The sequence below is a fragment of the Acomys minous genome (assembly GCF_964271855.1).
Source record: "Acomys minous genome assembly, chromosome: 3".
NCBI lineage: Eukaryota > Metazoa > Chordata > Mammalia > Rodentia > Muridae > Acomys > Acomys minous.
The window spans coordinates 23,395,917-23,417,895 of record NC_140485.1 but is presented as its reverse complement, the minus strand read 5'-3'; the positions used below and the strand labels follow the sequence as shown (position 1 = coordinate 23,417,895).

General features: G+C 45.7%; 1 protein-coding gene across 2 annotated transcripts in view; it reads right to left on the bottom strand.

Moving 5' to 3' along the window:
- FBN1 (fibrillin 1) overlaps nt 1–3,875 on the bottom strand; it is a 201,976-nt gene extending 198,101 nt beyond the window's left edge. The window contains exons 1-2 of one of the 2 annotated variants that reach the window (XM_084775482.1): nt 3,723–3,875; nt 2,839–3,166 (exon numbers count right to left, since the gene is read on the bottom strand). In XM_084775482.1, the coding sequence (XP_084631608.1) occupies nt 2,839–3,002 (164 nt within the window). In that variant the 5' untranslated portion in view covers nt 3,003–3,166; nt 3,723–3,875. The remainder of the gene's footprint in view (nt 1–2,838; nt 3,167–3,722) is intronic. The other variant, XM_084775483.1, reaches the window with a different exon arrangement.
- Nucleotides 3,876–21,979: the final 18,104 nt, after the last annotated feature.

The following is a 21,979-nucleotide window of genomic DNA, read 5'->3' as shown; positions in this document are numbered from 1 at the left end:
TCCAAGAAACCACAGCCGCCTGCCATGGGAGGTAAGAGAGAAGACAGACTAGGGTAGCACACCTAGTCTTCAAATCGAGGAATCTGACAGGAAAAGAACACAGGACTTCAGGCCAACACCTGTCACATCAGAGGTGGTGGATGGAGGGGATCAGCCACTACATGCCAGATATCGGTGCACGAATATTAGTGAGGTGTCAAAAATCACCGCCTCTGCCTCACATCAGCCTCAACGGCTACAGACCACCTTCACTTCAGAAACCCAGCGTGCCCATCAAAATAGCACACAGGCGTCAGCATAGTCAGAGATGAGCTTTGAACTAGACAAGCACTTTAGCGAACACAAATACAAACCTTAAGTTAGAACTGGGCCAACACCACGCGTAGCATGCTCCTGGGCTGACTTACACAGCAGGGCACGGCTGAATGACTCATCACGTGAGATTGTAACGGCGGTGAGTGGAGAGACAGTTCAAAATCAGCATCAGAATGGGCGTGTTTAGAATCTGTGCAAAAACTTCGATTCAGCAGCTCTGCTTGTTTTACTCTGTGCCACATATAAGCTTATGCATATATGTGAGTATACAGAAAGATGTTGTTAATAGCAAAAGATTTATTATGAGCTCAAGAACCCTCATTTAGGACCTGCTCCGCCATACTATGGGGATCTACAAACCAAGAGAACACAAGTTAAAAAGATGGATACACTGAAGATATGTAAAAAGTGAAGGCTCACATCGTATACAGTACATCCACATAGTAAAACACATGTGTATATACACATGTTCATATATATTCATGCATGTGTTACATGCATATATGTAAGGCATATGTGGATATGTATATAAGTCTATAATTTTGTTAGAAAAATATGTAAGTGAAGTATCTGAAAAGTAGGAGGGAAATACTTTTAATTGTGTATCCTTTAAAATTATTTTAACCTCATCCATACGTAGAAATAGACACAGAAACCCTTATAGAAAACACAATAGCTAGGGATACTGGTAATGGCTGTTCTACTAATACTATGTGTTAAAAAAAAAAGATTTATAAAAATGCAATGGGATAGGGACTGTGAGAGATCGGACACTATGAGGAGAAGTACAGAGAAGTAATCTACAATCATAAGCACGTATAAAACCCAACGTAAATAAGCAGAAAAGGGAAGGACCCTGCTGGTAAGGCTATCTCCCCTCAAGAGATATAGAGGTTGGTGACAGAAACACATTAAGATAGCAAAACTCTGGCTTTAAGACTTGTCGTGTGTGTGTGTGTGTGTGTGTGTGTGTGTGTGTGTGTGTGTGTCTGTCTGTCTGTCTGTCTGTCTGTGTGTATATAGACACATATATTATATATATATGCATTTATGTTTGCATATATATGAGCAATGACATCACAATAGACACTAAGATGATTCTGTGCAGCAGAAATATACTTCTGAAAGACACGTGCAGAAGCAAACAAAGCCCTCTTGAGAACATGTTAAAGATCAGCTTTTCCACCCGTTTACTGAACTCTCCCTGAGCCTTGCACACAGGGCAACTGTTGTCTGATGCTTGGTCGGGATCAGTAGATTGTATTGACAAAGCTGTCAGGATGCTGGCTCTGTTTCCCACCAAGATCAAGATAGAACTGACCTTTGGCTATTTTCTGGGATCAAACAACCACAAACATTTTATCACCGCCTAAGTGATAACACAGCACTGATACTCATCTGGTCCCTTGTCCAGAGAAGGACCCAAAAACTGTCCCGTACACCCCGTTTTTGCTTCTTGAGCTGAAGCCATACAAACATGGGAACAAGAGATTCACTATATAGACAACACGGCACACAAGAACAAACAAAAATACAATGACCACCTTCCTGTGTCATCCTGGGTCATGTAATCAAGTTACAGGGTTACTGGGGTGGGGTAGGGGGAGCACCCTGGGAAGGACAAGAAACGTCATCATATGCATTACCTAGCATCAATGAGCAGGCTCTACCAAAGGACAGAAGAGTGGCCAATTGGGAATCCTACTGCTTTTAACACTGGCTGGAACTTAATCTCAGAGGACGGTCCTTTTTAAGAGTTTTTTAAAAAAAAATCTTAAAGGAACTATTTCCGTTCTCCTTAAGCTCCGGAAGCTGCCAAGCCTTAGACAGCCAACCTGCCTGATGTAAATCCTTCCCGCTGCAACACTAGGGCCTGGGAAACGGACGGTACAAGGATTTTCCAAGTAGACACCACATTATTAACACCCGTCCAGGGCCAGCCACAGCGACATTGCTCCAGCAGTCATATGCAGAACTTGTCCTGCCCAGACACTAATTCTCAAAAACTTTTGCCCTGCAGACTTCCAGGGTAGACATCAGAAAGGGAGTGTACGGCACTGGTGTTCGTGAGCACGCCTTAGGAGAGGACCATCTCCTGACCCCACGTCTCATCTCATCTCTGGGGTCTTCCTTTCCTCGCAGCTCCCAAACCGCCGCCGATGCCCACATAGAAAAGCATTTCTCCCTGCACACTACCGGAATTGGTCTGCAGCAAAAGCAGTGGACTTCTCCCTTTCTCTGGGTTTCAGCTCCTCCCCTTCTTCCACAAGGAGCCCTTTTCGCCTCCCCAAATCTGCCTCAACAATGGGCCAGGTTTCCCTCCAGCCAGGACCTCTCCTCTGGGGCAGGAACAAGGTACTTTATCCTAACAAGACTTAATGGCACTTCCAGGCTGCCCCTCCCCAGGAGGTCTCACCCAGGGTACTCTACCGGCCAGAACTGGCCCTGTCAGTTGCCTTAAATCTTAAAAATCCCGAGAAGGGCGAGGTGAGGCACACCGAGGCAGCAGAGCGCTTCCCTTACCCTTTCAGAGCATCGTGTCCTCCGCCGCCTCTTCGCTTGGCCCGGTTGGCTCTGGTCTCCTTCACGTTCCCAGCCTCCAGATTGGCATCCGCCCCATGGCTCGTGTAGGACTCGAGGAGCAGGGTGAACGCCAGCGCGACCTCCAGCAGCCCTCCTCGCCGCATGGTGCCGCCGGCCGCCACTCGCCCCGCCGCCGCTGCCGCCGCGCCTCCCAGCGCCCCGCGCCTCCGGGGTCCTGCTGTCCCGCTGTCTTGCCGCAGGGAGGTCCTGGCCTCGTTCCTACTGCTTTCTTCTCCAGGCGCTGCTCCCACTTCGGGCAGCCCCTGCCCTGCAACACAGACAAGTCCCGAAGGGGGGGGGGGGGGGAGAGAGACACTCAGGGCTCTGGGATGCTGAAGCTCGCAGTCCCTAAGCCGAGCCCAGCCTGCGCGCCGCCTGCGCGTGGCGCAGTTATTCGGATGAGTGTGGACCGCTGGGTCCCAGTTGGCTGCAGAGCCGGAGCCTGGCGACTGGCATCCACGGACCCAGCGGCCTCGCGGCGCCAAGTACCGCGTCCCCAGGGAGCCCAGGCGTCCCGCGAGCCGGCTGCCTACACTGTCTGAATGGCACTAGTTGCGCCCGGTAGGGGCTGACGACCCCAGCTCCCCAAACAGGGTCCTCTCAACCCAGACACCCGGCCGTGGCCACCCTCGCCAGTCCCCTGCATCCAACGTGAAGCAGGGCAACCCCAAGTCTCGGGTCCTGCAGCTGTCAGGCAGAGAGGGCCAGCTGCAGATGCTCGAGACAACCCCTCACTCTGCCCGGCCTCCTGCCCTCGGTGACACGCAAACGGCCCTCCAGACCCCGGCTGCCCCCCAACCCTGGAGGGACCCCGAAAGACCCACTGGACTAGCGGCTCGGACTCCTAGGCGGCGGTGGCTGCTCTGCTCCGCAGCTGTCCCAGCCGTGGCCGCCTGTGGCACCCACAGTCTCTGCCCCAACTCTGCGGCCCCCTCCTTTCCCACCTCTTCAAGTATCGTCCGCGCAGCGGTTTCTCGCGAGAGAAATACTTTTTTTAAAAAAAGAAAAAGAAAAAGAAAATGACACCCCCCACACCTCCCCCCCATTACCACCCCACCCCCGGCCCCATCTATCCTCCCTTTCCACTCCCCTCTGCCAGCCACCGCCCGGGACCAGGGCCTCCCTCACTCTCAGGATCAGAGCCCCGGGAGGAGGCGGAGGTGATCCAGTCCTGCCGGCCTGGGATATTCCGTTCCGGCTTGGAGAAGAGAGAGAATGGAAAGAGAGAGTAGCAGTTTAGACCTTTCTGCAGCTGAGAGGTCTAGACCTGAAATCAGAAGCGTGGAGAACTGTGCCACCTGCACCGTGAACGTGTGCTGGACAGCTTGGCCACCGAGGCCCTGGAGACCCTGCCCAGAAAGAGGCTCTGTAGCAGTCAGTGGTCCTTGCTTCTCAGTCCAGCCTTACAGAAGACACATGTCTCTGCTGTCTGGCTAGAAGAAGAAACTGTAGGCCTCGAGGCTCAGGGAGAGTGTGTCACAAGGCCACCACCACTGAGCCAGCCCGCAGGTTAGCTGAGGAAGGGGCTTGTGAGTGTCAAGAGCCCACTGGAGGAGTGGTTCTTAATGGCTCAGTGCAAGCCACTCACCTAGGTTAAATCCTTGGGGCTTCCTGGAAGAACCCTCTTTTCACATGTGCACATACTATGCAGAGCACACATGCGAGAGAGAGAGAGAGAGAGAGAGAGAGAGAGAGAGAGAGAGAGAGAGAGAGAGAGAGAGAGAGAGAGAGAAGGGGGAGGGAGAGAGAGAGAGAACACAGTACAAAGAGATGAGTGTTGGGTTACATACACTGAACTGAGTCTTTGGCACTAGGAATCAGAGTATTTTGTCATATGGCATTAAAACATATTACAATAGTGTGCAGTGTCAAAGGGGCATAACCACGAGAGAGAGAGAGAGAGAGAGAGAGAGAGAGAGAGAGAGAGAGAGAATCATCTCAAAAATACACCAGTATCCCAAGACTGCACTTTAATTTAACTGGTCCTGGAATCTCTGCAGCAGGAGCCAGAAACCCCCAATCACCAACTGTTGCCCTCAGCACAAACAGGTACCCTAAGAATGTATGAATCTTGTTGAGAAGGATTTGTCTTGTTTTCAACATTCTGTGGCCAGATACGAGATTATAGAGATTGAGGCATGTTATCAATTTGATCTTCGTTTCAAGGTGGACCGTACCTCACGATGATCAACTCACTGCGTTTGCCTTGATACCTGAACGAGAAGATGTAAACACTGATTTAAATTTATTGTCCTTTGAATATATTGTCTGGTTTAACTAAGGTCTTACCCAAAACAAAAGCAAACAAACATACAAAAAAAAAAAAAAAAAAAAAAAAAAAAAACCTCTGAGCAGACCCATGGACTGGAAAGTTTGGTCACACATCCTCAGCTGAGTAAAGAATCATTCATTCGAGGGCAGGAGATGACACAGCCAATCAAGGGCCTAGCCTGATGACACACATGCGAGACACACACACATACACACACACACAACCAAATGTAATAAAATAAAGAACTGTTCATTCAAGAACTAGATCTGAGCACAATCCTGGTACAAGGATGAAGCGGAGTGACTTGCAAGTAAGGAAGGACTTTCCGTTCCCTCGCACAGCAGGTGGTCTCCAGGGAAGGCAGGCTTGAAACAAGTAATAGCTCAAATGCTACATGCCAGCAAATACAGGGCACTGCTTAGATGGTGTATAGGAGGGTGACTAGACCTAGGCTAGGACTGATAGAGGAGGCTTCCCTGAGAAAGAATCATTGAACCCTTTTAAGGCATGATGACTACTTCTAGAGAGAGCAAAGGTTCGTAACCATAGATACACAGTAGGATCTAGGAACATAAATTTAAAAAGATCAGACACAAGGACCCAGAGGTTCTGCTTTTTAAAGTCTGTGCTGGACTTGAGCATGGATATCTCTCAAAGTTTCCCAGGTACAAAGAGGTGGTATGGAGATTGTTAAGGGTGAGAAAGGAGTCCAAGCAGAGGAACCATATAGGTCACCAGAACCAAAGTTTCTGGGAGTCCAGAAGGACCTCTACATATCCAGGCTGTTCTGCACCCAATGTGCAATCTCAAGACTGCCTGTTTTCCCTGTATTCAGGTGGCATACAGGAGGCAACGTGACCCTGTCTCTTGGCCTGCTTGGAGCAACTGAGCACAAGCTCCTTCAAAGGCTTTTGTCCCGGCAGCACAGAACACTCCCAGTAAGGAATCCACTTAGCTCGTGTTAGGGTCACCAAGTTCTCTGCAGTAAGTGGAGGGCTGGCGAGGGCTGTAACAATCGCTGTGCCTCCCTTTCGCTTTCAGTTTCTCCTCCCCAGGGCTTCCATGTGGGACAACTTTTCCTACAAGAGAGAACCACAAATAGTAGCTAAAGGAGCCAATAGATTTCCTTTCTAGATAGTGATATGACGTCAACCTTAAAACCTCACCCCATTCTTCCTTATTAGTCTCTGTACTAAAGAAAGGGCCAACACATCACTGAGAGCCTTGGTGCACTATGGTGCCTTGCTATGCCTCAGTTGCCTACTTTCTTGAGAGTGAGTGAAATGAATCTTGGCTGTGAAAGCAAACGTAAGTATAAGATGACTGGTAGCCAATGTATATACATTTGTATGCCGTACATTGTATTACTTAGTTTGCTATTCATTTAACCAATTTGACCAAAGTCAAGCACCGTCCGCTAAACACCACATCAAGGATGAGACTGTTCTATATTTCCATCATTTTTCTTTGTCTAAGAAATATTTTCAATACTTAATTTTAAGTATTTCCCTATAATCCTGCCATTATAACAACTATTTTCTTTTTATTTTCCCATTTCCCATGAGCCTTTGCCCCTGTGACACATCTCACATAACCGTAACCACAGGGTCTATATAACTTTGTCATCCGCTGAACAAAGAGGAGAATTTGTTCTCACTTCAGACTTAACCTTTTCCTTTTGCAGATGAGGGTCCCTGGGTGAGGTTAGCTGTGGCCATACTTCTGGCAAAGAGCATGTACGACTGTTGAATTATGTTATTGAAATAACTTTCATTACCTCAATCCCCCAAAGCAAACAGTTCCTCTCCACCCAAAACAAAAGCCCCATTTCCCAGCCTCATTTCACTTGTGTTTTCCATGAGTTCTGGGCCCCACCCTGGTATTGCCTGTCATTTTTTTTTCCCTACCAGACATAACAGATACCAGTCCAACAGCAGAGGAGAATAAAGAAGAGGCCTGGCCAGCAAGAAGGGATAGAACACTGCATCCATCACAAATTAAAAACACATCCTCCCTGAGTGCTGTTCAACACATGTTTACTTAAACACCGGCTCTGTGTGCCACACCAGGGAAGATCTTGCAGATGCCACCAAAAAACTTCCCAGGGTGCTTCACTTTCTCTCAGAAGAGGGAAAAAGAGTCCATACCTGCAAGGTTCCAAACCGTGAGAGGGAAAGGAGAGTACATTTCTTCAAACATTTTATAGGTAAAACTCACATTTTTATCTGTGGCCCATGATTGATATTTAGGTTTCATTTCATTTTCCTGGGCACTGAAGCATTCTGTTGATCTTTTTTTTCAATGATGTAAAAGTGAAATAACTTTTTACAGCTCACAAGGATATGAAAACAGGCATTTGGAGTAAGGGTTTCCAATAAGCAAAGTTTACCAGGACCTGGCCTGTAAGACAAAGGGCAACACAGAAAATGGCTTGAAGAATCCTCCCAAAGCTGGGTGTCACCAGAACAAGGGCCCACATGGGAGGTGGGTGGGGTGGGGTAGGCTGACTGCTCTGCTCAGAAAGATTTAATGGACGAGATGGGATTTAGTGGTGCCTTGAAAGGAGGGTAGGCTTTGGCTGCACAGAACCGTCTTGGAAGAACCTTCCAGACACAAAAGAGGAGCAGGAGGCAAAAGCAGAAAGGGCGGGAAGATTTGGGGCCAAGGAGACAGATGAGGTATTTTCCCATCCTTCTCTGGGACACACCCTGGGCTGAGTGTTTATGAAGGGCAGCGGGCTACTGTGGACCCGTGGGTATAGTTTCTTAAAGGGCTGTGATTAATCATACCACATGAATATTTATTATCTCCATCACTGAGGTCTGGAAGAACTGAAATCCACTCTGGCCTCTGCATTCAAACCGACAGAGGGCAAACTACACTCAATTTCCCCTGGGTTTCAATTAGTCACCTACATTAAGCAATTTTAGTGAGGAATGAACTTTTTCTCAAGATCTTAATAATAGCCTCTTTATACCAGGAAATGCATACCCTAACCTGCTGCCATGGGCAATCTGAAAGTCTGGTTAAGAGAGGAGTGACAAGCAATCTCCATCAGCAATGTTATCTCTTTCTACATCTGTTTTCACTTTCACTCTCAATTTTCTCCTAACAGTAATCAGCGGATACTAGTAATTAGCAGATATAAGAAATGTGGTTTTTTTTTCCTTGCCGACTTTATCTATTCCCATGATTTCAGCCCCTGCTGACAGCATGTTATTACGTCCTGAATCTGTATCTCCACCCAGAGGTGTCCCTGGTGCTTCCAGTGCAGATGTCCCCGCAGGATGCCTCCGCCTACTCCTCCCAGGGCCAAAGCCATTGTGTAGCAGCTTCTGAAACGGCCTCCAAAAATCCCACCCAGGTACTCAGCCCTGGGACAGTCTCCTCCCTCCCCCTGAGCATGGGCTGGCCCTACTGAGTCTCTTCCAGTGTGGCAGAAGCGAGAGGATGTCCCTTCGCGTGTGAAATTACATACTCCGGATTCCAGGTTGCCCTTCCCTTCTTGTTCTTCTTAGTTACACGGATGGAGTCAGGCGTCTCTGTTGTGAACTGACCTATAGAGTCCCAGTAGCACACAAGCGAAGAAGTCAGCAGTCCCTGAGAACCCAAATTCCCAGTCCGCAGTTTTCTGGGAGCTGCATTCTTCTAAGAATCACACGAGGGAGCTCAGACATCTTCGGATGCCACTGTAACCCCCAGCTAAGGAAAGTGTAAGAGCCAAAGAATTAGCAGAGCAGTGCCTGGATCATGCTTCACAGAAACGACGAAAACATAAAAATAGAGTGCTTGAAGCCTCTGAAGTTTGAAACCACTCACTGCACAGAAATGGATAACCAAGGGTTGGAGAGATGGCTCAGTGGTTAAGAAAACTGACTGCTCTTTCAGAGGACAGCCATTCTCCTGGGTTCAATTCCTAGAATCCACATGGCAGTTCACAACTCTCTGTAACTCCAGCTCCAAGGAGCCCCGACACCCTCACACAGATCTACATGCAGGCAAAACCCAAAATGCATATAAAATAAAAATAAATAAATTATAATAAGAAGACATGGATAACAAACATATTAGCAAATGTCTAAACTTGTTCCTTCTTTTGAATTCTCTATTTTAATGGTAAGGACCACCACATACCGGGGTGTCTTAAACAAATCCCGTTTCTGTTTTTTCCATGTCTACTAAAGGTCAGCTGCTTTAACAAATTTTTTTTTATCATAATTGACCCAATTTAGTAGTCTTCCTGTGTTCCCTGTATGTTCCATCTGGACCTCAAACTGTCTGTACTACAGCGTGATCTCGCCCGATTCCTGCAGCATTCTATTAGCAACCATCCTCATGACATCATTCTGGGTATCTTTCCACAGATGATAAACCCCTGGGAAGTGTCCGGAATGATAGACTAGGGGGGGGCAGGAGAGAGTCTGGAAGTGCTGGTGAATGTTGCCGTTGTTTGCAAGTCAACCACGTGAATAGGACTAGAGCAAGCCTGGGGCTGAAGGACACACCGTCAGATCCTTGCCTTGCTACTGATCTGCTAAGGGCCTTGGCAAGTGATTCCACTTGTAGGAGACTTGGTTTCCCCGTCAAGGAAATATGAGGCTTAGACCTTAGTGGAGCAATGTGTAGGTAGCTTTCAGGGTGAACTAGTCAGTTTAAGGGTCACACTCCTGTCTCTAACACATAACAACACTTACTCAAGGGTTTCCACACCGCTGTATTTTTGAAATATCTAGTTCCTTGAAGGATATCTAGATATAGAAGCCTGTGTTTTAAATCTACACGAAGGCTGCTGTTCTATTATGTCATTGCTAACCAGTTCCTAATTAGATGTCAATTCCATCACGTTATAAAGCATACAAACATTTTAAAGGATTATTTTGTGGCTCTGTGCACATGTGCTTTATTTAGTTTTCCCTTTATTTTCTTCCCCAACCCTGATGAATCTCTCTGCACAGCCACCCCGCTGAAGACCATGAAAGCTCTCCAGGAACTAGATAAAGAGAAGCACAATGGTTTAAGAGTGTCACAGGCAAACAGCCAACCTAGCAACGAGCATCTTAAACTCACAATGCTGCATGGCACCCAGTGATACCCAAATACCAAGCAATGCAAGGTACTGTGCCCAAAGAAAAGGTGGATGATAAGGGAGGAAGAGAAATAAGAGGAGAGGGAAAGAAAGAGAGGGAGGAAAAGGGGAAAGTTGGAGGGGGAGGAGAAAGGGGAGAGGGGGATGGGAAAGGAGGAGAAGAAGAGGAGAAACTGAGGGAGAGAGAGACTGCTTTTATCTTCCCGTGAAAGCCTATCTCCACTGTGTCACATCAAAAGGAAGCAGAATGTTTTTAATGAGAACATCTGACAATCTTCAGTAAAAAGTAAAAGGTAGTTTTAAAAAAATCTTTGCTAAAGGTCTCAGCTGAAGGGAAGAAAGTCACCGATCCCACGAGGAGACTTTATCCTTTCTGTGGAAATACCAAGCCCCCCTCAAACCTCTCTCTGAGCCTTTCAGACCAACACTTCACCGGCTTGTACCCTGGCATCCTCTCAGCCACTGCCCTTTCTACTAGGATGACTCAGCCTGTCCAACCAGCCACCAGCCCTCCATTGTCACAGTGTTACCGACCTCTCCCCTCAGCTTCTTCTACCATCTGTTTCACCAAAGAGAAAGCTCAGCCTGGGATCTGCCTTCAGTGAGAAGGAACATGGAGAGGTCATAGTGATGCCTAATGGATGTGTAAGCATGGATATCAAGAAAACGGGCAATGAAACCAGGTCTGAGAGTGTAGGCCTATGAAGCCAGCGACATGTGAGGTAGAGGCAGGAAGGGCACACATTCAAGCCCAGCTTGGGCTTCTAAGTAAGTCCAAGGCCCGGCTGGGAAGATTAGTGCGACCCTTTCTACAAATACACAGTAAAAAGAAAGTCGGGTGTAAAGCTCAGTGCTAGAGCACTTGATTGGCATGGGTTCAGTCATCAATATGGCAAAAGAAAATAAAGAAAGCCAGGATGAGGTGGGGTCAGGTGGGGAGTAACCTCAGGCAATAAATGCAAGTAGCCAGAGGACTGGAGTTCTACACGTTCAGAAGGGGGAAGAGAACCCTGGTCCAATCACCAGAAGAATGTCTGGGGAGAGAGGGGAGCCGAGGAATGACAACCTGAAGAAATCATCGACCGCTGGACAGTGGGGTATTTCTCTCTTTCAGGAAGAAGATCTTTTCTACAAGGGAAGGCCAGATCCAGCGACAGTACCAGATGGCTTTCATAAAGGCAAAGAAGAATGAGAGACGGTTACAAGTGGGTCAAGAATAGAAGACTGAAGGTTTAGGAAAATACACATCACTAAAGAATTTGGAGAGCTGGGGAGATGGCTCCCTGAGTAAGGGTGCCTGACGCCCTGACCTCAATTCCCAGGACCCACATGGTAGAAGGAGACAACTGATGTCACAAGTTGCCCTTTGAGCTCTGCATGCATGCCACAGCATGAGTGCACACATACGTGCATACATACATACATACATACATACATACATACATATGTACATACATAAAAATAAATGAATAAAGTATATTTTTTTCAAAAAGAATAGGATAGGAGAGCATGGTGGAATATTGCTTAGAATCTCAGCAGTTGGAAGGTAGAGACTGGAAGATTAGGTGTTCAAAATCATCTTCAGGTACAGAACCAGTTGGAGAACTGCCTGGGCTACACAACAATCTGTCAGTAAAAACAATGAATGAATAAAAATGTGGATATATGGATAGATAGGTACATAGATAAATAGAGACATATAGGTGATAGATAGATAGATAGATAGATAGATAGATAGATAGATAGATAGATAATACACTGGAGAACATTTATGCACATATCCCACACAAAGAAAGAAAAAGGAGAGAAAATGAATCCAGCATCTAGTCTTAGTGGTGAGAATGTCCTCCAAGTATGTGACAGCACACAGGAAAAAAGAATGGGAAATTATAGTTCAATTTCACAGTAGAGCTGTGACGCCTGAGTGAATAATTCGAGCTGAGAAGCTACGGACAGGGGAAAGCCAATGTTGACACAGATTTGAAACTGGCTGTCTAGGGAGCGGACAACAATGGGGAGGAGATGGAGGCAGAAAAAAATTGAATTTGGAAGGAAGACTATGAGCCTGCCTCGTGCTCCGTGGCTGTTCTGAGGAGATCCCAGTGAGGAGACTCAGCAGGCACCCAGAGGTGTCAACTTTGCCAGTAGACAGAGGCAACGCTGTGTTTGTGGAGAGGCTCGGGGTTTGGCTGTGTGAGCATCTGTAAATGAATTATATTTACCAGCTCTTTCTAGTTGTTTTCCGCCATAGTTTGATTTATATTAGTCCTACAAACTGACCTGGAAGAGAGAACCATCTTGACAGCCAAAATTTATTCTTTGAGTTTCAGATTCTCATGGGAAGGGGTAGAAATTTTGAGTAATTATGAAGGAGGGACACCCTGCAAATACCAGAAACAGACTGGACTGCTGGCAGGGACTAGGAGAAGAAAGACAGACATTTCTCCCCCTGGCACAATAGAACTGGGGGAGGAGAGGTGATAAGGGTTTGTTCTGTATCGCGTCTGGGTAATCTCTGAATGAGAAATAGGACAGCTGCGTGTGGGTACCCAAAAGACTAAAAGCAAGATGCTTGTGTGTTTCCTTTGAACAGAGAATTGTTTGTTTAAAGCCAGCCTAAAACACACAATCACACAGGTACATTTTGAGTTCTTAATTTAAGATTTGCATCTATATTGGGACTACTGCTGAGGGATTGATGAATGTGGTCAAAGGATGTGACGAACCCATAGAAAATGCTCCTAATGAAAACCTCTGCTTTGTACAATGAATATACACTTAGAAATTTTAAACAGAATCTCTGCTGGTTTGGGTACCTAAAAATATACTTCATATTTGTAGAGTACAAATGAACACAGGCCTGGTGGTGGAGGCGGTGGAATCACGCCTTTGATCCCAGCACTCAAGGGCAGAAGTAGGCAGATCTGTGAGTTAGAGGCCAGCTTGGTTTACATCTCTGAGTTCCAGGACATCTAAGACTACAGAGGGAAAGAAACCTGTCTCAAAAAACCAAAAAGAAGCTGGGCGTGGTGGCGCATGCCTTTAATCCCAGCACTTGGGAGGCAGAGGCAGGCGGATTGCTGTGAATTCGAGGCCAGCCTGGTCTACAAAGTGAGTCCAGAACAGCCAGGGCTACACAGAGAGACCCTGTCTCAAAAAACCAAAAACGAACAAACAAACAAACAAACAAAAAGAAAAAGAAATAAAAGAATATGGACATAGTGTAGGCTCATAATTTCAGCTACTCTGGAGGCAGAAACAGGAGAATTGCAAGTTCAAGGCCTGCCTTGGCCATGTAAGGGGTCCCTATCCTTAACTAAGTATGAGGAGGTGTGGGGACGTAGCTCAGTGGTACAGCACTTGCCAAGCCTACACATGACCCAGAACCAAAATCAACCCCCAGAATCAAAAGGGAAAGAAAAAAAAAAAACATTTGTTTTTACTATCTAGGAGCTTATTAGCAGGAGATAATGGATGCTGACCCAGGCAGCTGGTGTGGTTAGTTTGGGAGAAGAGTCACTGTTTTTAGGATCTTGGGCCCTTTTTGCTTGCCTGGCGGCAGTTGGGCCCTTTACAGGGTTATTTCTCTGCCCCACTCTACGACTCTACAGATCCCTTCTGCTCAGCATCCGCTTTTACTCGAGCCTTATCTCACACTCAGAATATGTTTTCTTTCCTAAGTAGATAAGGCGGTTCTTTGCCAAGATCTGCTTGGCTGGGCCTGTGAGCCCATCCCCCATCCTTTGGGCTATTAACTACTAACAGTTCCCAGCTGTGTCCCTCACTGAACACTACACTGGCCACAGGGAACTGCCTAACCCGAGATGATGCCCTGAGGGTGCCGCCCAGTTTTTTTTGTTGTTGTTGTTGATTTTTTTAACATTCCTAAAAGCCTGTTATGGATAATTCAATGCTTCAAGATTAAAAGGAGATAAAAATTACCAATATCAGATATATGTGAGATATATATATATATATATATATATATATATATATATAGAGAGAGAGAGAGAGAGAGAGAGAGAGAGAGAAAATAAATATGGCAACTTAAATGGAATGAGAAAAATTTCTTGAAATTATTTTGAAATTACCAAATGGATGAAATCATAGTAAAAAGGCTAAAGAGACCTCTAGAGGGGTAAAACTTGTAATTAAAAATATTTCCACAAAGCTGGGGATGTAGGTCAGTGAGAAGGAACTACCACAGCAAGCATGAGGCCCTGGTTCAATAGCTTCCTGGCCACTTAAATTCAAAAGATAGGAAAAAAAAATTCTAAAGACGGGAATAGTAACAGCTTCACAAAGACTCATTCAGAAAACAGGAGTAGATCGAATATTCCCCAATTGGTTTGAATTTATTTTATTTGAGACATTGCCTTACTGCATAACTTGGGGTAGCCTTGAATTCAGAAAAGTATAAGAAAGTATACTAACGAAGGAGAAGATAGAAAAATAAATGCCATAAAAAGAGCCAGAGGCAAAGTCTAGAGCGGTTCCTACAAGTATGGTAACTTAAGAGTTCCAGTCGAGCTAAATGGTAGACTTGAGATGACAGAGGACAGAGTCAGGGGCCCGGGAGGTGGCTCAGTGGGCAAAGGTGCTGCCACCAAGCACAGTGAGTTTGGCCTCCAGGTCCCACATGCGGAAGGAGAGAAGAAGTGTCTCCCACAAGTTGTCCTCTGACTTCCATATTCATGCTATGGCATGCACGCATGTGCCACACCCTCCCCGACCAATTAGTAAACACGTAACTTCAAACAAAGGGGGAAATAGTGAGGAAGCTTGAGTATCAATCAATAAAAATTATCCAATATGAAGACAGCACAGAGGAAAAGATCAAAGATTAAGGAAGGAGGGAAGGAGGGAAGGAAGGAAGGAAGGAAGGAAGGAAGGAAGGAGGGAAGGAAGGAGGGAAGGAAGGAGGGAAGGAAGGAAGGAAGGAAGGAAGGGCTTCCCATGCCTATGGCACCATACCATAAAGTCTAGCATACATGCATTTGAAGTTATAGTGAGAAAAGAAGGAAGCAAAAACATAAAAAGTTTCGAATAACTTCGTGAAAAAAAAAAAGCCCTTGTTTGGAAAGCTCTGTATATTGATATTCACCAAATGGAAGACAAATAACTACAAGGAAAATCCCACTTGCATTTCAATAAAACGGATATAAAAATATTAAAAGGCGCCAAATAAATGATAAATTACATAGACAAGGACAGTGATGTAAATAGAGATTGTCCTCTGTGGTGTTTTGAATAATAATGGCCGCCATAGACTCATACATTTGAACGCTTGGTCCCAAGATGGTGCAGCCATTTGGAAAGGATTAGGAGGTATGGTCTTATTGGAAAAAGTATATCACTTTTTGGGGTGAGCTTTGAGGTTTTAAAAGCCCAAACCCATTTCTCCCTCCACTCCTCCCCAACCCCCCACCTGGTAGTTTGAAAAGCTGGCTCCCATATGAGAGACTGGTGGTATACCTAGTCCCTAGTTGATGAAATGTTTGGGGAAATTTAGATGTGGCCTCGTTGAAAAAGGTATGCCACTAGGGATGGTTTTTTGAGATTTCAAAACCCAAGTTCCCCCCCCCCCCCCCCCGCTGCCCCAACCCCACCCCCATCTCTCTTGCTCCCTTCCTCCCTCCCTTCCTCCTAGCTACCAAAAAGGATGTAATCTCTCAGCCATTCCTCAGGAAAAAAAAAAAAACTAGGATCTCTCATCAAAAACTAGGAGCTCGGAGCTGGAGAGATGGCTCAGAGGTTAAGAGCCCTGGCTTTTCTTCCAAAAGTCCTGAGTTCAATTCCCAGCAACCACATGGTGGCTCACAACCATCTATAATGAGATCTGGTGCCCTCTTCTGGTCTGTGAATACTGTATAATAAATAGATAAATAAATCTTAAAAACAAAACAAAACAAAAAACTAGGAGCTCTCCAAAAGACTAAGCAGGCTGGTCAGAGGGATCCACCTACCTCCACCTCCCAGTGTCACCACACCAAGCTGTTTAACACGGGTGCTGGAGATCACACTTGCTGTGCATCAAGGGCTTTATGACCGAGCCATCTCCCAGGCCAATGAAGCAACATCTGTAGACTGATGAACAATAACAATACAAAATGCATTAGTTGAGGGAGCTGGGAAAATGGCTCAGACAGCAACAGGCTTGTCAACCATGGGCCCTAAGTTCATCTCCTCTGAGCCCACATTAAAATAGCTAGGTATGATGGGATGGGCACATGCCTATAACTCCAGTGCCAGAGGGCACAGATAGGCAGATCCCTAGAATTTACTGGTCACTTAGTATGGCCAGCCATTGAGTTCCAGGGTCAGTGATAGACTTTTGGCTCACAAAATAATGACAACGAAACAAAACAAAAAACCATGACAGAGGAAGATGCCTGGCATTGACTCCTGGCTTCTGCATGCATTCACATACACTGTACTTGTACCAACACATACAGTCACATGAAAGAACACACACATTTAAAATACTATTTTTAAGGTGTGAAATGCTTAGGGAAAACAATAAAACTTGTGTAAGACCTAAACATGTAAATAACAAAATACTTCTAAAAGAAGTGAAAACCTATAGAAAGATGTGTCTGCAGACTGAGTGACTACATGCATATTGAGGTCACTTTTCCACAAGCTGATCTATAGATCTGTAACCCACAAACCAACATAATCCCAGTTAGAGCTACAGCGAAGTTTTATGCAGAAATAAAGGACTGAGTGTCATGGCCACCGTGGTTGTCAACTGACATACCTCAGGAGAAGGGATCCTCCTAAAGAATTAATCCCTGTGAGCATATCTGTGGAGCATGCTCTCTGTCTCTGTACGTCTGTCTGTCTCTGTCTGTCTCTGTTTCTGTCTCTATTTATCTTTGTTGGGGGAAGAGTTCAAGACAGGGGTTCTCTATGTAGCCTTGGCTGTCCTGAAACTTGCTCTGTAGACCAGGCATTCCTTGAACACTCAGAGATCTGCCTGCCCCCGCCTCCCAAGTGCTAGGATTAAAGGTGTGAGCCACCACTGCTCATCCGCAGAGCATTTCTTGACTGCCAACTGACCTAAGAGGGCCTACTAGCCCACTGTGATCAGTCCCATCCCTAGACAGATATTTAAACGGGAACTGGAGTACAAGGCAGTAAACAGCATTCCTTCAGAGTTCCTGCCTCGGTGAGGAACTGGCTCCTGTGAGCTAAAAGAAACTCTTCCCCCTCAATTGCTCTTGCTCTTGGTGCTTCTATCAGCAACAGGAGTGCACAGCAGAACTTCTGCCTTAATTTCCAGGTCAACCCAAATCATGCAGGTTCTTCCTCCCAGCCTCTTCCCCTTACAACTAAAAAGTTGTGAATGTCATAGCTACAGGCACACACAGTCTCTAACATGTAACAACAATAAAGAAAAAAAAGGTGGACTTCATAAACTTCAGAACATAAAGGGAAACATGGTGGTGAGCTCTCCATGAGTTTCTTTACTGATCTTATGTGGAACACGTGAGCCTTGTACTGCAGAGGGCTCAAGTCCAGAGGTAAAAGTCTAAAAGACCCTTCATCAAAGAACAGGGGAATGGATGGCCTAACAACAAAAGTCCTGTTCAGTAGGACCCACTGTGGTGTTTAATCTTGATTGTCAACTGGATGGGACTTAGAATCACCATAGAAACAAATCTTACACGAGGGATCAGCTACATTAACTTAAGTACAGTAGGAAGACCCACCTTAAGGAAGCATTCCTTAGGTACCGGGCACTGGACTGCATAAAAGGGGAAAGCCAGCTGGGTAGCAGCGTTCACCACTCTCCACTTCCTGAGCAGGCAGACAGTCTGGCCAGCTGCCTCCTGCTCCTGTCACACACGCTCTACCGAGGTGGACTGTGCCCACTGGACCTGTGAGCCAAAACAGATCTTTCCTTTTTAAAGTTGCTTTCATCTGGTATTTTGTCACAGCAATGAGACTAGTAACTATCCCACCAATATTACTCTTTCCAGATGCCAGGGGGAAACAGACTCCTTTCCTCATCCCTCAGGCACAAGTAGAGTGCTTTAGCTCAGGTGTCTTCAGGCTAACCTAGATGCTGACCTATCAAGTGAATTAAAGTGTGCTGTGTCTCTCATACCAGGACAATATCACCAGCTCCATCAGTGAGTTGATCTCCACACCTATTTGGAAACAAAAAAAATTAGTGAGGCAAGAATCTCTGTACGGCCAGGCGGTGGTGGTGCACACCTTTAATCCCAGCGCTTAGGAGGCAGAGGCTGGTGGATCTCTGTGAGTTCGAGGCCAGCCTGGACTACAGAGCAAGTTCCAGGACAGCCAGAGGTGTTATACAGAGAAACCCTGTCTTGAAAAACAAAACAACAACAACAACAACAAAAAAATCCCTGCACCAAATGCTGTGATCTGTAGTCCTAGCACTGAGTGGTCAAATGGCAGGGCTAGGAACATTGCCATGAGTTCGAGGCCAGCCTGGTCCTCATAATGAGCATTTCTTGGCCTCCTTTGGACTAAAGAAAGATTCTGTCTCAAAGTAAACAGCAACAACAAAGAATAGTTAGGATTCAAGAATACTTGAAATTCACTTAAAAGAATTCTTTAAATGTACAAAATATTTCTAGTTCACAACAGAGCCTACGCAAATGGCACACAAAAAGGCGAGTAACATCGTGACTCAAGAGCAGAGTCAGACAAAAGCCAGCGTGAGATCACTGCACACGGGAGGAGCCTCGTTTCACTGAGCGGAGCTGTGAGACACTCAGCTATAACGGGAGAGATACAGTTTCTATAAGCAATCCAGGCTGGAAGTTTGGGGACAAGGCTCTAGTTCTCCCGACCCTCCTGCCTAGCTTTCAAGGCCTCCAAATTCTACAATCTGAAGTTTTTAATAATAATTTTCAACATTCACAAATGCCTTTTAAAAGTATTTATTTATTCTTGCATGTATGAGTGCTTGGCCTATAATGTATGCCCGTGTACCATGTGTGTTCCTGGTACCCAAAGAGGGCGGGACAGGGTGTCATATCCCCTGAAACTGGAGTTGCAAACATTTATGAGCCTCCATGTGGGTGCTGGGAATTGAACCCAGGTCCTTTGGAAGAGTAGCTAGTGCTCCTAACCTCTGAGCCGTCTCTCCAGCCCCATAAATGCTTTTCTTGTGCGAGTGTAAGACTAGATTTTGACCAGGAGATTCTTGATAAAACACCACAGATGGACCTAGCTGGGAGAAAAGGGAAACATGACAGGCACTACATATAACAGAGGCCGAGCATACTGGGTGTATGTTTGAGCACTTCCCTGCAAGCTTACTTAAGTTTGGGAGCTTTTTAAAGACTTGCTTGTATGGGTATGAGCTTTTTGCCTGCATACATGGCTATGTATTATGAGCATGCCTGGTGTCCTTGGAGGTCAGAAGAGTGAGCCCAGACCAACAGTTACAAATGCTTGTGAGCCGCTAACTGGGTGATGAAAGTTGAACTCAGGTCCTCTGCAAAAGTAACATGTGATCTTACCCACTGCGCCACCTCTCCAGCTCCTAGCTTAAGTTTTTAAAAGTTTTTGTGTTGCCTTATTTTTTAAAGTACCATTATCAGAGTAAAGAACTCTTACCAATATGAGTGAGTTATAAAACTCCTGGCCATTGCTTAGGTTTTTCATCTTGCATAAATTACTTGTCTATAAACCAGTTTCTCCTAGTTTGAAAAAATGAGATTGTTGAGATTGTTCACTGCCACAGCTACTCCTAGGGTGGAGTGGAGCCTGTAATCAAACTCAGCAGCAATGTCTGACCCTAAGGATTCGGACCAGTGTGAAAATAGCTCAAGTGAGAGCTCTGGAAAAGAAGGGAATCCCAGCAGGATTTGCCTTGCGTACTGGAGAGAAACCTATGACATCCCAGCTTCACAACTCGTGGAAACGTGGCAGTGACCACAAGAGAGCTGTGCGTGCTACGCAGGGAGATTTAGAAAGCACACTCCGGGCTTATCTGTAAGAAACTTTCCTGAGAAGAGAAGATTAATTAAAGGAGAGAAGCTGCCCTGAATGCAGCCAGTGCCATCTCACAGGCTGGGGGCCACACAAAATATCAAGAGAGAAGGATGCCCCAGCCCACAGAGGGCTCTCCATCTCTCTGCTTCCTGGCTGCGTCCAGGAGCTGCTCTGCCCACCATGATTGGCTGAAACCTTAAGCCAGAAGCAAAATACATCTTTCCTCCCTAAATCTCTAGAAGAAGTCATTAACACACCACGCACATATGTTCAACAGCAGTGCCTACACATATTTATGCAAAGTGAACAACAAAAGTACGTGACAAAACACTGTCGTTGTGATGAGGGAATTATAGCAGGTCTTATATTTTTCTCATTTAGATCTAAATCAGAAGTTCTTAACCTGTGGGTCACGACCCCTTTGGGGATTGTATATCAGATATCCTGCATGTTTACAAATGTTTACATTATGATTCATAACAGCAACAAAATTATAGCAACAAAATAATTTTATGGTCGGGCGGCACCACAACATGAAGAGTCCTGTTAAAAGGTCTCAGCATTAGGAAGGGTGAGAATCACTGATCTAAATGATTTTTCTACAGACCCTATGCACTGAAGATGAATTAACAGAAAAGTAATGATTTATTAGAACTTATGCCTGTAAAAGCCATAGCCGAGTTTCTTTCATTCTAGAAAAAAAAATCTTTTGACCACTATGATTGCTAAGCACTGTCCCAGTTTTTCTCTGTCACTTACCAGATAAAATAAGCAGTTTAGTTTAGTTCGAAAGTTTAGTTCAAAAGAGAGATGATAAAGTTGGTTAGAACAAAACTATGAGAATTTGATATTTGAGGGAACTTTCTGGAAATGCAATGTGTGCAATAAGAGCAAATAGCAACTGTCCACCCATGTCCATGATTGTTGATACCTCAATATTGACTTGAAACCACCGAAAAGATATTTTATATGTTCCATTTCTGTGAATTTTAGCTTCATGATGAAACCGAGGAAAAAGCATTGTTCAATGACAGCTGCTTCAAAAATGTGTCAGTTATTGTAAACCCTGGGAGGCAGAGATATAACGTTTTCTGGGGAAAATGAGTTCATATTACAAGAACTTGTCATTAAAGGGCAAAAGTTACAGCTCAAGCTGGCAAAGTCTCTCAGCTTTTCTTTGCTTTGGTCGCCTGGGAAGGTTCAGGGCCTAGCCACCCAGAGACTGCGCATTTTTCTAGCAGGCTGGACCAAGATGACTTTGGAGAGAAAAGCTGCTCCATGCAAAAATGCCAGAGACCGTGCACGGGCCACTGGTTCCTGGATGGCAGCTAGTATCCCAGGAAAGACCTGAGTTTCAGGATGGTAGACATTTAAGTCCTAAGCAGAGGTACTAGTGACAGGAAGCCTGCAGCCTTGCTTTAGTGGCAGAACTGAGAAGGCCTCTAAGGAAAAGGGCTCCTTGTCCCAGCTGTTTGTTTGTTTGTTTGAATGTGACAAGTTCTGGAAGGCCCTCTGATTCTTCCCTGGCAGGCAAGCAGCACAGAACTCTTCTGGACACAAAGTATCTCAACCCCGGGGGCAGGGCATATGGTGAAGGGATGTGTTTGTTATGGGGCTTAGGCCTTGGAGGATACAGGCTGTGCACAGACAGGCATGGGCCAGAGCTCGTGATCTCTTGCCTGACCTCGGTGGGTACAACCATCCTGCACTGGGAAGAGAGCGATGGCCAAGCCATGCCGTTTACT